Source organism: Myxocyprinus asiaticus, chromosome 44 (genome assembly GCF_019703515.2).
Source record: "Myxocyprinus asiaticus isolate MX2 ecotype Aquarium Trade chromosome 44, UBuf_Myxa_2, whole genome shotgun sequence".
NCBI classification, from domain to species: Eukaryota; Metazoa; Chordata; class Actinopteri; order Cypriniformes; family Catostomidae; genus Myxocyprinus; species Myxocyprinus asiaticus.
Genome location: NC_059387.1, coordinates 10,219,159 through 10,232,175, shown reverse-complemented (window position 1 = coordinate 10,232,175; position 13,017 = coordinate 10,219,159). Strand labels below are relative to the sequence as shown.

General features: G+C 37.5%; 1 protein-coding gene across 1 annotated transcript in view; it reads right to left on the bottom strand.

The window, feature by feature from the left end:
• Nucleotides 1–11,906, bottom strand: part of cul2 (cullin 2) — a 31,000-nt gene extending 19,094 nt beyond the window's left edge. Inside the window, exons 1-6 of the mRNA XM_051687675.1 lie at nucleotides 11,731–11,906; nucleotides 6,658–6,795; nucleotides 5,454–5,556; nucleotides 5,259–5,353; nucleotides 2,962–3,067; nucleotides 2,702–2,784 (exon numbers count right to left, since the gene is read on the bottom strand). Of these exons, the coding sequence (XP_051543635.1) occupies nucleotides 2,702–2,784; nucleotides 2,962–3,067; nucleotides 5,259–5,353; nucleotides 5,454–5,556; nucleotides 6,658–6,776 (506 nt within the window). The 5' untranslated portion in view covers nucleotides 6,777–6,795; nucleotides 11,731–11,906. The remainder of the gene's footprint in view (nucleotides 1–2,701; nucleotides 2,785–2,961; nucleotides 3,068–5,258; nucleotides 5,354–5,453; nucleotides 5,557–6,657; nucleotides 6,796–11,730) is intronic.
• Between the last annotated feature and the right edge of the window lie 1,111 nt (nucleotides 11,907–13,017).

The window sequence follows — 13,017 nt, the reverse complement described above, 5'->3', positions numbered from 1 at the left end:
TTCAGCTCTGTAGGTCCATACAATGCAAGTGAATGGTGACCAAAACTTTGAAGCTCCAAAAAGCACATAAACACAGCATAAAAGTAATCCATATGACTCCCGTGGTTTAATCAATGTCTTCTGAAGTGATCCAATTGATTTTGGATAAGAACAGACCAAAATGTAACTCATTTTCTAATGTAAATCTTGAAATCAGCAGTCTCCATATCGATCATGATTTCTAGCTCGATTACACTTCCTTTAGTGCCATCTAGTGCTCTGCGCATACGTCAAGCACTAGGAAGTGTAATCGAGCTTGAAATCATGATCGACATGGAGAATGCAATGGCAAAATATACAGTGAAAAAGGAGTTACATCTTGTTCTGTTCACACCTAAAAATATAAATAAGATCACTTCTGAAGACAAGGAATAAATCAATGGATTATTTTTATGCTGCCTTTATGTGCTTCTTTGAGCTTCAAAGTTTTGGTCACCATTCACGTGCATTGTATGGACCTACAGAGCAGAGATATTCTTCCAAAAATATCTGTTTGTGTTTTGCAGAAAAAAAGAATGTCATACACATCTGGGATGGCATGAGGGTGTGTAAACGATGAGAGAATTTTCATTTTTGGGATCACTTTAAAAACAGTTAGACACCATGATATTTTATAAAACCATACATTAAAAAATTATGGACACAGACAATATTATAAAATCGGTAGTTTAGCTCTAATTGTATATATAAAAAAAAATAAAATTAAAAACAAAACATCATATTGTATAGACCCATGTTTGAAGTCATTAAACAGTCAATATCTGCAAACCAAATCAAAACTTAAATAAAATAAAAATGACCATAAACTAAATTTAGTTTTGCGATACACAGTTTGTTGTAAAATGTGAATCTTTTACATCCCGCCTTCATTAAACATGAAAATACATCTAAATAGCAATTACACTAGATGGTAAGGCTGGGCTGTTTTATCGATTAATTCATATGTATGTTTTGACATGATTTTTTATTTATTTTTTATCCAGGAATTGAGGTTTCGTCCATCATGCATGTATACACGGGCTTAAAACTGGCATTGGCGTGCGCATGTTGATGAACGGTCTCCTTTCTTTTCTTTTCACCTATAATAAAACATTAGTAACATAACAGTTACAGGTGCTTCATATCAAATCATATGGATAGGCTATAGGATATAAATAGGAGAATCAAACATCCGCCGCTCCTTTTACCATGATGATTCCAATAGATCGCTAATTATTGCTTTGTTCTGTGCCGTGTTTTAAGTGTACTGTCTGCATCTATAGCCAACATTTGGCAAGCGATAATTTGCGAGATTAATTGTTATGACAAATTATTTAATATTGCTGCACTGCTCAGTGTGAACCGCTAGACGGCGCGTCTCTCTCTGCAGGGGTTTATGACTATACATACAAATTGTTTGATATTCAAGGAGTACTTTCTAGATAAACTCATTAACAGATATTGATTTGTAGATAACGTTCCAGAGAGACTTGGTTTGTATAAGATGAATAAATACATTGGCTAAGAATTATTTTGCAGTTTTCTTATTCTATTATTGTTGACAACTGCCTGTGTGGTGCACGTTTTTGTGCATTTTCTTGCACACCTTTGTTTCCTATAATGAAACAAACTTTGATTTCTCTAACCAGGTTGCCTTGCATTCTAATAAAGAACATGTAATTTGAATCATGTTGATTCATGAGTACACTTAATCGAATTGTGAATCTTCCATAAGTTTGTAAAAAAATGTCATTTTATTTTTTTGCTATATCGCCGAGCCCTACTAGACGGCCCTAAAAAATTTAACAGCAATAAAACTATTTAAATTATATCAGTTAATGCATTAACTTTGACAGCCCTAAAATACTGAAACTAAAATAAAAACTAAATATACAAGTTAAAAACATATAAATAAACATTTCACATAAAATAGAACTAAAAACTAAATTAAAAATGGAAACTATTTTAATCATGCCAGTAAGACCAATGAACTATGTTACTTGGTGGAGGAAATGTTTATTATGACTATTACTATTAATAAACCTAATTGTTTGGGGCCTGAGTAGCTCAGCAAGTAAAGACGCTAACTACCACCCCTGGAGTCGCGAGTTCGAATCCAGGGTGTGCTGAGTGACTCCAACCAGGTCACCTAAGCAACCAAATTGGCCCGGTTGCTAGGGAGGGTAAAGTCACATGGGGTAACCTCCTCGTGGTCGCTATAATGTGGTTCTCGCTCTCGGTGGGGCATGTGGTGAGTTGTGCATGGATGCCACGGAGAATAGTGTGAAGCCTCTACACGCGCTACATCTCCATGGTAACTCGCTCAACAAGCCACATGATAAGATGCACGGATTGACGGTCTCAGATGTGGAGGCAACTGAGATTCGTCCTCCGCCACCCGGACTGAGGCGAGTCACTACGCCACCACAAGGACTTAGAGTGCATTGGGGATTGGGCATTCCAAAATGGGGAGGAAAAAAAGGGGAGAAAATAAAAAATACAAATAAAAAATAAATCTAATTGTTTATTTACCTTTATCATAGCTGCCACGTGTTACAGTGATTTAACATGGTTAAGTAGGTTTCTCGACATTGTGTCATACCACTTAACCTTTGTAAAATAACTAACACACAGCCTCTTGTGGCTTATTATTGCTTCAACATAATATCAAAGAGTCACCTACTTTTTGATCTCTTTCAGAAGCATTCCAATGAGCATGGGTTGAAGGGGCTCGATCATTAACTTCCGCCACATGTCAAGTGCAAGCTAAGAGCAAATCACAAGAAATACATAATTATTAAAAGTAATCAAAAATCCAAAACATCCACATAAAAAATAAAATAAAATAAAAAAAAGATTCATTTGACAGCCTATAAAAGTCCATAAAAAAACCCCACACATTTCACTGAAATGTGTTGCATCTGGTTGGGTAACTGGGCATACCTCTCCGATCTCCATTAACGGCTCATTCATATCCACTCCTCCATAACCATACTGCAGATCTGCTTCCGTCAACTTGTTCTTCTTAATAAACTGTGTGTTAAGGTACCTGAAATAAGTCAAATCACAAAACAAACAAGCAGAGTTGCTTTTATTGTAGATGAAGCGTGCATATGTTGATGCACCATAAAGCCACAGGTGGCATCGGTTCAATAGCTGCTTGTTTTTACAGCTGACCGGGATCAGCAGGACAGTGATGGGCTTCAGTCCAGCGTGATGAACTCAAGCAGAAACTGACCACAGGACTTGGCGAGACTGAGATTTGTGTGCTGGAGAAACAATAATTTGTGCACTGAATGCAACACATGAAACCAAATCTTTGAACTCAGTAATGCTTACTTTAAATTAAAGAGGGAAAAAAAAGTTGATGATATCTTAACAAGTCCTTTCTAAAATGTTACAAATTTCCTCTTCATATAATTAGCCATTGCACAACCATTCCTACCATATTGAACTAATTACCATTTCTCACTCTATATTATATGTTGATTTAATTATAAGTGAAAGCTTCATAGAATTCTGTTCTGTATGAGTGTTTTGTTTTCTCTATGCTCTTCCCAATTCTCTTTGCAGGCACTGCATAACAGCTATTGTAGGTCTGGGCCCCATGTAACCTTTAGGAAACAAGACATGGCACGTTAGTTCTCTCTAATAATTTTAGTTTCTCCAGAAAACGTTTATGTGCATGTGATTGTGGGTTGCGTTGAAATACAACACATAAAAGGGCATAACTGTTTGGGAAATTCGCCCGTGTTTCTGTTTATGGGGGCGCCTCGTTGCCGATCAATTTATTATGTTAAAAATATTTAATGGACATCACAAGCAAAGAGGCCCCATAATTCATTTTTCCTTCCAGAATGTACTCCAAAAGTCAGGTGGAACAGAGGTGAATCTGACCACTCACTGGAAATGATTACTTTTAAAGGTTAAAGGTCAAAGGTTTAAGGAAGATTAATAATATATATTAAACTCTAAGTGTTAAGAACTAAGAAGCGATTAGCAACACTCTTTGGCTGAACTTGATTTAATCGTGGGCAGTGGTTCCACATGTTTGAAATGAGAAAAGTAAATATTTCAAGTTACCTAACCGAGGGGGCCTGGGTAGCTCAGCGAGTATTGACGCTGACTACCACCCCTGGAGTTGCGAGTTTGAATCCAGGGTGTGCTGAGTGACTCCAGTCAGGTCTCCTAAGCAACCAAATTGGCCCGGTTGCTAGGGAGGGTAGAGTCACATGGGGTAACCTCCTCGTGGTCACGTTTAGGGGTTGTCGCTCTCAATGGGGCGTGTGGTAAGTTGTGCGTGGATCGCGGAGAATAGCATGAGCCTCCACATGCTGCGAGTCTCCGCGGTGTCATGCACAGCGAGCCACGTGATAAGATGCGCGGATTGACTGTCTCAAAAGCGGAGGCAACTGAGACTTGTCCTCCACCACCCGGATTGACGTAACCGTGCCACCACGAGGACTTACTAAGTAGTGGGAATTGAGCATTCCAAATTGGGAGAAAAGGGGATAAAAAAATAAAAAAAATTACCTAACTGAATCAAGTAAACCCAACAAAACGTAACATGTCAAAATAACTTAAATGAAACTCTTTTAGTGATATGTTAGCTAGTGACAGGAAATGTTAGCATTGCTCAATTCATAAAGCAATAGTGTAGAATACTCAAAACATATTGGTCCTCAATCTAAGCTCAAGCTCCACTCTTCACCATGACGGTAACCCCTAAAACTACAACATAAAACATTAAACACTAACAAATCTCCCCCTTTTTATTCATCTTGCAGACACATAAAATAACACTTAATTTTAACATTTAATATCACCATGGAGTCCCAGTCAAAGCATAAAGGGAACTAGAAAACCTCTAGAAAGCCCAGTTTGAGATAACTGAACAAAAAAATACTTATGTTTTCCCAACACAAATGGATTAAGTAAAGCTGACAAGACACTTTTTTTCTTGTTGGATCAACAAAAGTTAATATAAGTTCCCTTGGTTACATGAATTTCTGAGTAATATGGACATAGGAGGATTGAGTAAAACTGACGATAGTGAAAGTTTAATTTTTTGGAGCGCAAATTAGGCAATTAGCAAATAAGAATTCACCATCAAGAACCCACACTAACAGGCACAAGCATTTAACATGAACATTATCAACCAGAAATTCTGAAAAGTAAGTACAATTACCTTTCACATTTTAAGTAATTCTCAAGAATGTGTAAAGTCCAGCTGGACTTACCTGTATAAGCAATCCATGTATTCAGCACCTTTGCTGTATTCCTCCCAGTATCTGTGATACATCACCAAAACCTTCTCCTCTGATTCCAGCACTCTCTGAAAGAGACACACCACAATGTCCACACAAAAAACATCCATAATCAGATACTGAATCAAACCAACACCGGCCTGATCCATGAGCATCTCCTGTGCTTACCTTGAACAACTGCCTGACGTGATTTTCCAGAAACACTTTTGTCTCAGTGTAAAGTCTTTCACCTAAGGGCTCTGGGTATGCAACACACAGAGCATATATGTCACTGAAGCCAATGTTAAGGGGATTTTGGAGTAGGATAGGACACGATTCGGATGAGCAGTACCACCATGAAAAACACTGACATTTAGGTTTGTAGATTATCTGATGGGTTTCTTCAGATTCCTAAACTTGAGTAATGCTTGACTTAGTGGGTTAGCCAATACCACAAATAATTCACATCAAGGCAGTGCATGATACAAGCCGAGAACTCATTTTATTATAGAGATCAATTATTAAAACTAGGTGGTGCATTATATGAAACAGGCAAAGTATTGTTTAAAACAATTAAGACATTTAAAGGGATAGTTCACCCAAAAATGAAAATGCTCTCATCATTTACTCACCCTCATGCCATTCCAGATGAGTATGACTATCTTAAACGAAACATTTTAGAAGAATATTTCAGCTCTGTAGGTCCATACAGTGCAAGTGAATGGGTACCAGAATTTTAAAGCTTCAAAAAGCATATAAAGGCAGCATAAAAGTAATCCATACGACTCCATTGGTAAAAGCCATGTCTTCAGAAGTAATATGATAGGAGTGGGTGAGAAACGGATCAATATTTAAGACTTTTTTTTTTTACTTTAAATTGCCACTTTCAGCCCTCCTAAGCTCTCTTCTGTCCAAAGTCTTTTGTTTTTGATGATTCACATTCTTCATGCATATTGCCACCTACTGGGCAGGGAGGAGAAATTATAGTAAAAAAGGGCTGTTTCTCACCCACATTTATGATATCACTTCTGAAGACATGGATTAAAACCCTGGAGTTTTATGGATTACTTTTATGCTGCCTTTATGTGCTTTGTGGAGCTTCAAAGATTTGGTCACCATTCACTTGCATTGTATGGACCTACAGAGCTGAAATATCCTTCTAAAAATCTTTGTTTGTGTTCAGCAGATGACAGAAAGTCATACACATCTGGGATGGCATGAGGGTGAGTAGATGATGAGAACATTTTCATTTTTGGGTGAACTATCCCTTTACAATATAACAATAAATCCATGATCACAAGAATCTTTAAAGAAGGGAGAAAGAGGAAGCAGTTCTTCTAAATCAGGACAGATCTGCGTCCATTTGAGCTCGATTCATCTCAGTGCAGGATACGAGAAGCGGTCGTTCCATGTTGCTCTCTCCACGTAATCGAGCATCACAACGGCCCTGATTGTCGTAAGGAGCTTGTTCCACGTCTCGTCAAAATCCACCACCCGTGGTTTTAAGGACATGGTGTGGCTTCGGCTTCAACTGGAGGGGAACGATGTGAAAAAAACAGGTGACAATGTATTCAATACAAGGTGCCCATTCATCTTTTGACCAATGAATTGTCAATGATCTCTGCACAACTTTTCCAATTAATTTGTGATAAGGCTGCTGAATTATTATTTCTAAAATAGATTTTATTGGGATTACACTCACAAAGAGCATTTTCAAAACAGTTAAATACAGACCTGCACAGACAAAAAAAAATCATATTCACGATATATATATTCATAACTTTTTAACTAAGAACAAAATAAATAATTTGACACGGAAATCAACATTTTTAAATTCCCTGATGTTTCCGTGCCTGTGGAAACCCTGTCAATAATAGTAATTAAAACTACCTGAGCCTACCACATGATGCACATAAATCCTGGTTGTTCAAATGGTAACAACAATCCATTATGATGTTTGTTTGTTTGTTTTGTTTTTTCATAACAGAAAGCAATCATGGCAGTGCATTTTTAATAATACATGCTCTATGTATGTGTATATCAGTGGTCGATTTGTAAAAAAAAAATTCAAGGGGGATGGTGTAGTCAAAGATTTTTTGGGGGGAGAGGGGTCTAATACTTATGGGTCATTGACAAATAAGGTTGTACAAGGTGTTATAATGAGAATCTTTTAAAAATCTAGTTTAAAACAATTGTGTCATGTTCTCAGAAATGTAATCTTTGTGTCCAATTTGGTTTCATACATTTTTGAGAAATCTTTATAGCATTTTCTAAAAAAAATAAAAAAATAAAAGAGCATTTAAAATTGTCATGTGGTGTAACCATTAAGTAAAAAGTATTATAATACTTTCTTTGCACCTTGAACATATGAGAGTATAAACAACTTAATCATTAATTTCCAAACATTTTTCAAGTTAAAATAAAAACAAATTTGAGTCAAAAATATAAAGAAGTTTTCTCAGGGTTATACCACATGAATAAAATGTCCTTTTCATAAAAATGTCAAAATAAATATCAGATGTTTTTTTTAAACTTCATGCTCAGTCGATCTAAAGGTGTCCACTCTGTTTTATGGATTTTATGGTCAACATAAACAACAAAATAACAATGTTATACCCAGTGACTTTGATTTGGTGGAAAGAAGCATTTTTAATCATATTTTAAAACACAATTGTTTCACTGCTTATTTTTTTTAAAGAAATAATAAAAGATTATTCTGCACTAGTCATGCTAACATTTCTTTTTTCAGGATTTTCAGCTTTTAATGAGACTGATTTTTATTTTTTTTTCTGTCTCTGGACACCACATGACATTTTTTACTTTAAGCCCCAGAAAAAATATCAATATGACTTTAAACTCAGCAACTGAAAAATGTTCATCATAGAAGAGGTGTATTCAAGTAAATGGTTTGTGTGAATTGCATTTTTTTTTTATGTACAGCTGAAGTCAAAACACATACACTTAGGCTGAAGTCATTAAAAATATTTTTTTTTTCCTCCCCTTTTCTCCCCATTTTGGAATGCCCAATTCCCAGTGCGATCTAAGTCCTCGTGGTGGCGTAGTGACACGCCTCATTCCAGGTGGCGGAGGACGAATCTCAGTTGTCTCCGCATCTGAGACCGTCAATCCGTGCATCTTATCACGTGGCTTGTCGAGCACGTTACCGCAGAGACATAGCACGTGTGGAGGCCCACGCTATTCTCCGCGGCATCCATGCACAACTCACCATGCGCCCCACTGAGAGCGAGAACTACACATTATAGTGACCACGAGGAGGTTACCCCATGTGACTCTACCCTCCATAGCAACCGTGCCAATTTGGTTGCTTAGGAGACCTGGCTGGAGTCATTCAGCACGCCCTGGATTCGAACTCACGACTCCACGGGTGGTAGTCAGCGTCTTTACTTGATGAGCTACCCAGGCCCCCAAAACTCATTTTTTTACCACTCCACTGATTTAAAACTATAGTTTTGGCAAGTCATTTAGGACATCTATTTTGTGCATGACATGAGTAATTTTTCCAACAATTGTTTACAGACAGATTGTTTCACTTTTAATTGACTATATCACAATTCCAGTGGGTCAGAAGTTTACATACACTAAGTTAACTGTGCCTTTAAGCAGCTTGGAAAATTCCAGAAAATGATGTCAAACCTAATTTAGCTTCTGATAGGCTAATTGGAGTCAATTGGAGGTGTACCTGTGGATGTATTTTAAGGCCTACCTTCAAACTCAGTGCCTCTTTGCTTTACATCATGGGTAAATCAAAAGAAATCAGCTAAGACCTCAGACAAGTCTGGTTCATCCTTGGGAGCAATTTCCAAATGCCTAAATGTACCACATTCATCTGTACAATAGTACGCAAGTATAAACACCATGGGACCATGCAGCCATCATACCGCTCAGGAAGGAGACACATTTTGTCTCCTAGAGATGAATGTAGTGTGGTGCGAAAAGTGCAAATCAATCACAGAACAACAGCAAAGGACCTTGTGAAGATGCTGGAGGGAACAGTTAGACAAGTATCTATATCCACAGTAAAACGAGTCCTGTATCGACATAACCTAAAAGGCTGCACAGCAAGGAAGAAGCCACTGCTCCAAAACTGCAATAAAAAAATAAATAAAAAAAAACAGACTACAGTTTGGGAGTGCACGTGGGGACAAAGATCTTTTCGGAGAAATGTCCTCTGGTCTGATGAAACAAAAATTTAACTGTTTGGCCACAGTGACTATCATTATGTTTGGAGGAAAAAGGGTGAGACTTGCAAGCCGAAGAACACCATCCCAGCTATGAAGCATGGGGGTGGCAGCATCATGCTGTAGGGGTGTTTTGCTGCAGGAGGGACTGGTGCACTTCACATCATGAGGAAGGAAAATTATGTGGATATATTGAAGCAACATCTCAAGACATCAGCCAGGAAGTTAAAGCTTGGTCGCAATTAGGTCTTCCAAATGGACAATGACCCCAATCATACCTCCAAATTTGTGGCAAAATGGCTTAAGGACAACAAAGTCAAGGTACTGGAGTAGCCATCACAAAGTCCTGACCTCAATCCGATAGAAAATTTGTGGGCAGAACTGAAAATGAATGTGTGAGCAAGGAGGCCTACAAACCTGACTCGGTTACACCAGTTCTGTCTGGAGGAATGGGCCAAAATTCCAGCAACTTATTGTGAGAAGCTTGTGAAAGGCTACCCAAGATGTTTGACCCAAGTTAAACAATTTAAAGGCAATGCTACCAAATACTAACAAAGAATATGTAAACTTCTGACCCACTGGGAATGTTATGAAAGAAATAAAAGCTGAAATAAATCATTCTCTCTACTATTATTCTGACATTTCACATTCTTAAAATAAAGTAGTGATCCTAACTGACCTAAGACAGGGAATGTTTTCTACGATTAAATGTCAGGAATTGTGAAAAACTGAGTTTAAATGTATTTGGCTAAGGTGTATGTAAACTTCTGACTTTAACTGTATTTTTAATTTAATAGATCTGGACAAAAATTAGCATCACTTCATTGATCCTTAGGACACATGGCCATAATATGCACCAGTTACCCTCTATTATTGTATGTTATGATGAATTTTGTAAAAAGTATCCACATTATGATCATGAAAAGGTTTTTTTTCTAGATCGCTCGCCCACTGCAGACACGCATTTTTTATACTCCAATCTACTACTTCACCATGTTTGAAAGTGCGTGAAACATTTGAAAACTTGTGACGTAAGTTTCATGTGAACACTAGGAAGGACAAGTCACCCCATCGCAAACTCCGACATACTTGTTTTACAGCGTTTTCAGAAAACCGGCTTGCGCGCTCAAGGTTTTCAGATTGCGGGACTAAAGTGTCACCCTGGCAGCATATTTCCAAACTGTACAAGTATCCAAATCTGATTGGGGGATTTCACCTATAGAAATCTGGCACCTCACACGTCGTAATGTAATTCTGATCGGCTAATCGCCCTTATTTAAAGTCTGTTATTTATCAAACCTATTAAAATTAAATATTTTACTTGCATGATTAATTCTAAGTAATGAATGCCACAACTGATCTAAAGGGGATGGTAAGGGGGGGGATGGTGGTTTTACAAGGGGTTTGCTTTTTGGCATTTCTTGCAACAAGGGGGATGGCATCCCCTCGTGTCCCCCCTCAACTCGAGCCTTGTGTATTACGTGTATATTGCATTGTCACAAAAGTTTTGGCCATTTTTAGATGATCACCATCAGCTAATAAAAGTGTTTGATTGGCTGATTAACAGTAGTGCAGCAGTGTTAGCAGTATCATGTCCAAGTCAATAAACCAACAGCTTTATCAATGGATAACAATGGATATTTTGGCATTTCAAATAGTTGAGTAAATGCTGAATGAACATTATGTAAAATGTTTGTTTCCAACCATTTGGGGTATGTATCATTTGTTGTTATTAAATTATATCTACATCTAGGCTCCTTCTCATATATCAGCACATGTATCTGCCATTGAAAACCCCATATTAAAAGCAACAGAATTAAAGGGAAATTAATTACTATAGAAACAGATCAAGTGAAAATCAAGTCAATTTGAGAGCTTAATAATCTCAGTGTCAACACTGTCATGCCACATTAAAACACGAATAACACCTGTTCTATACAAGCATCTCCACAGACATTTCGGAAATAATCTCCTTCAGTCTTCACTAAATGAATTACTCCTCCAATCAATCCACATTTCAAATGTTTGATCTAAAAGATAATCAAGCCCAAACTACAGAGGCCTAGTTGTACAGTGTCAATGACATGATTTCATCACAACAGAGCCTGAAGGGTTATTATCAGCACATGTGACTGACTAAAAAATAAATATGTAAACAAGCGTTTATGCGAGATGAGCGTGTGTTTATTACGTAAATTAAGTGTTGTGGAGGAGAAACACGAGCTAACGTCTGTGCTAACATCCCCGCAGATCACCCAAACACACACCTGAGATTGAGAAAGCCCTGCTGCGCTGCGGGTCCAGGCCGGTCCGGCGGCTCGGGTGTGGCGGGTGTCGTGGGGGTGTCGTCGGGTCACTGTGTCACAGGTGTGGGGTTCAGGTGAAGCTGTCACAGACTCGGGGCTCCTCTCTCTCCCTCTACACCTCTGCCATTGCCTCTCACCGACTGCACCACTGCATCAGCTGGAGGGGTGTATGAGGGGATTTTAACTATGTGTCTCAATGTTTTAACTTTTTTTAATGAGGTAAGATGGTTTTAAAATGGTGATTTGTACTTATATAAAAAAAGTATGGGTATATGATATGTTGTGGATGAAATAAATAGTAATAATATGTCATATCTTGTAACGGACTCCCCTTTGTGTTGGTGGTATTTCCGAAAGTACGGCAGCTGGCTGCAGACATAAAGCGTGACAGAAGCAGTGTGAGATGAGATGGCATAATGCGCTCAAAATCACGAACAGACGAGTCAAAGTGAACAAACACGTCTTGAGGATGTTTTCATACCTTTCACACGTGCTATTATGTGGTATTAATAAAGTTAAACATATAAACATGCTGTAAAACTGACCATGTAGGAACTATTTTACAGCGTACCACAAAAGTGAAAGTGGTGAGACTTACTCAAGACACTTTTTACTGACAATGATTTATGGGGGGAGAGGAAAAAAAAAAAAACTTTTTGGTGATTTACTATTTAAAGTAAAACCAAAAAGCCATTTTGCACAACGTATCTGAATAGAATTCTAGGCTACTTCATAGCTTTTCAGCAATGATTTAAATAAAGTAGTAATTTATGAAGTACAAAATTCATAAAACTGCAAAAATGGCAAATGAAGCTTACAAAAATGTCAAACCATTGTTCTGGAAAACAGATATTGTAATTAATCAATATGTTACAAAACACATGCGAGTACTTGCCCCGATATACAGGTGCATCTCAATAAATTAGAATGTCGTGGAAAAGTTCATTTATTTCAGTAATTCAACTCAAATTGTGAAACTCGTGTATTAAATAAATTCAATGCACACAGACTGAAGTAGTTTAAGTCTTTGGTTCTTTTAATTGTGATGATTTTGGCTCACATTTAACAAAAACCCACCAATTCACTATCTCAAAAAATTAGAATACATCATAAGACCAATAAAAAAAAACATTTAGTGAATTGTTGGCCTTCTGGAAAGTATGTTCATTTACTGTATATGTACTCAATACTTGGTAGGGGCTCCTTTTGCTTTAGTTACTGCCTCAATTCGGCGTGGCATGGAGGTGA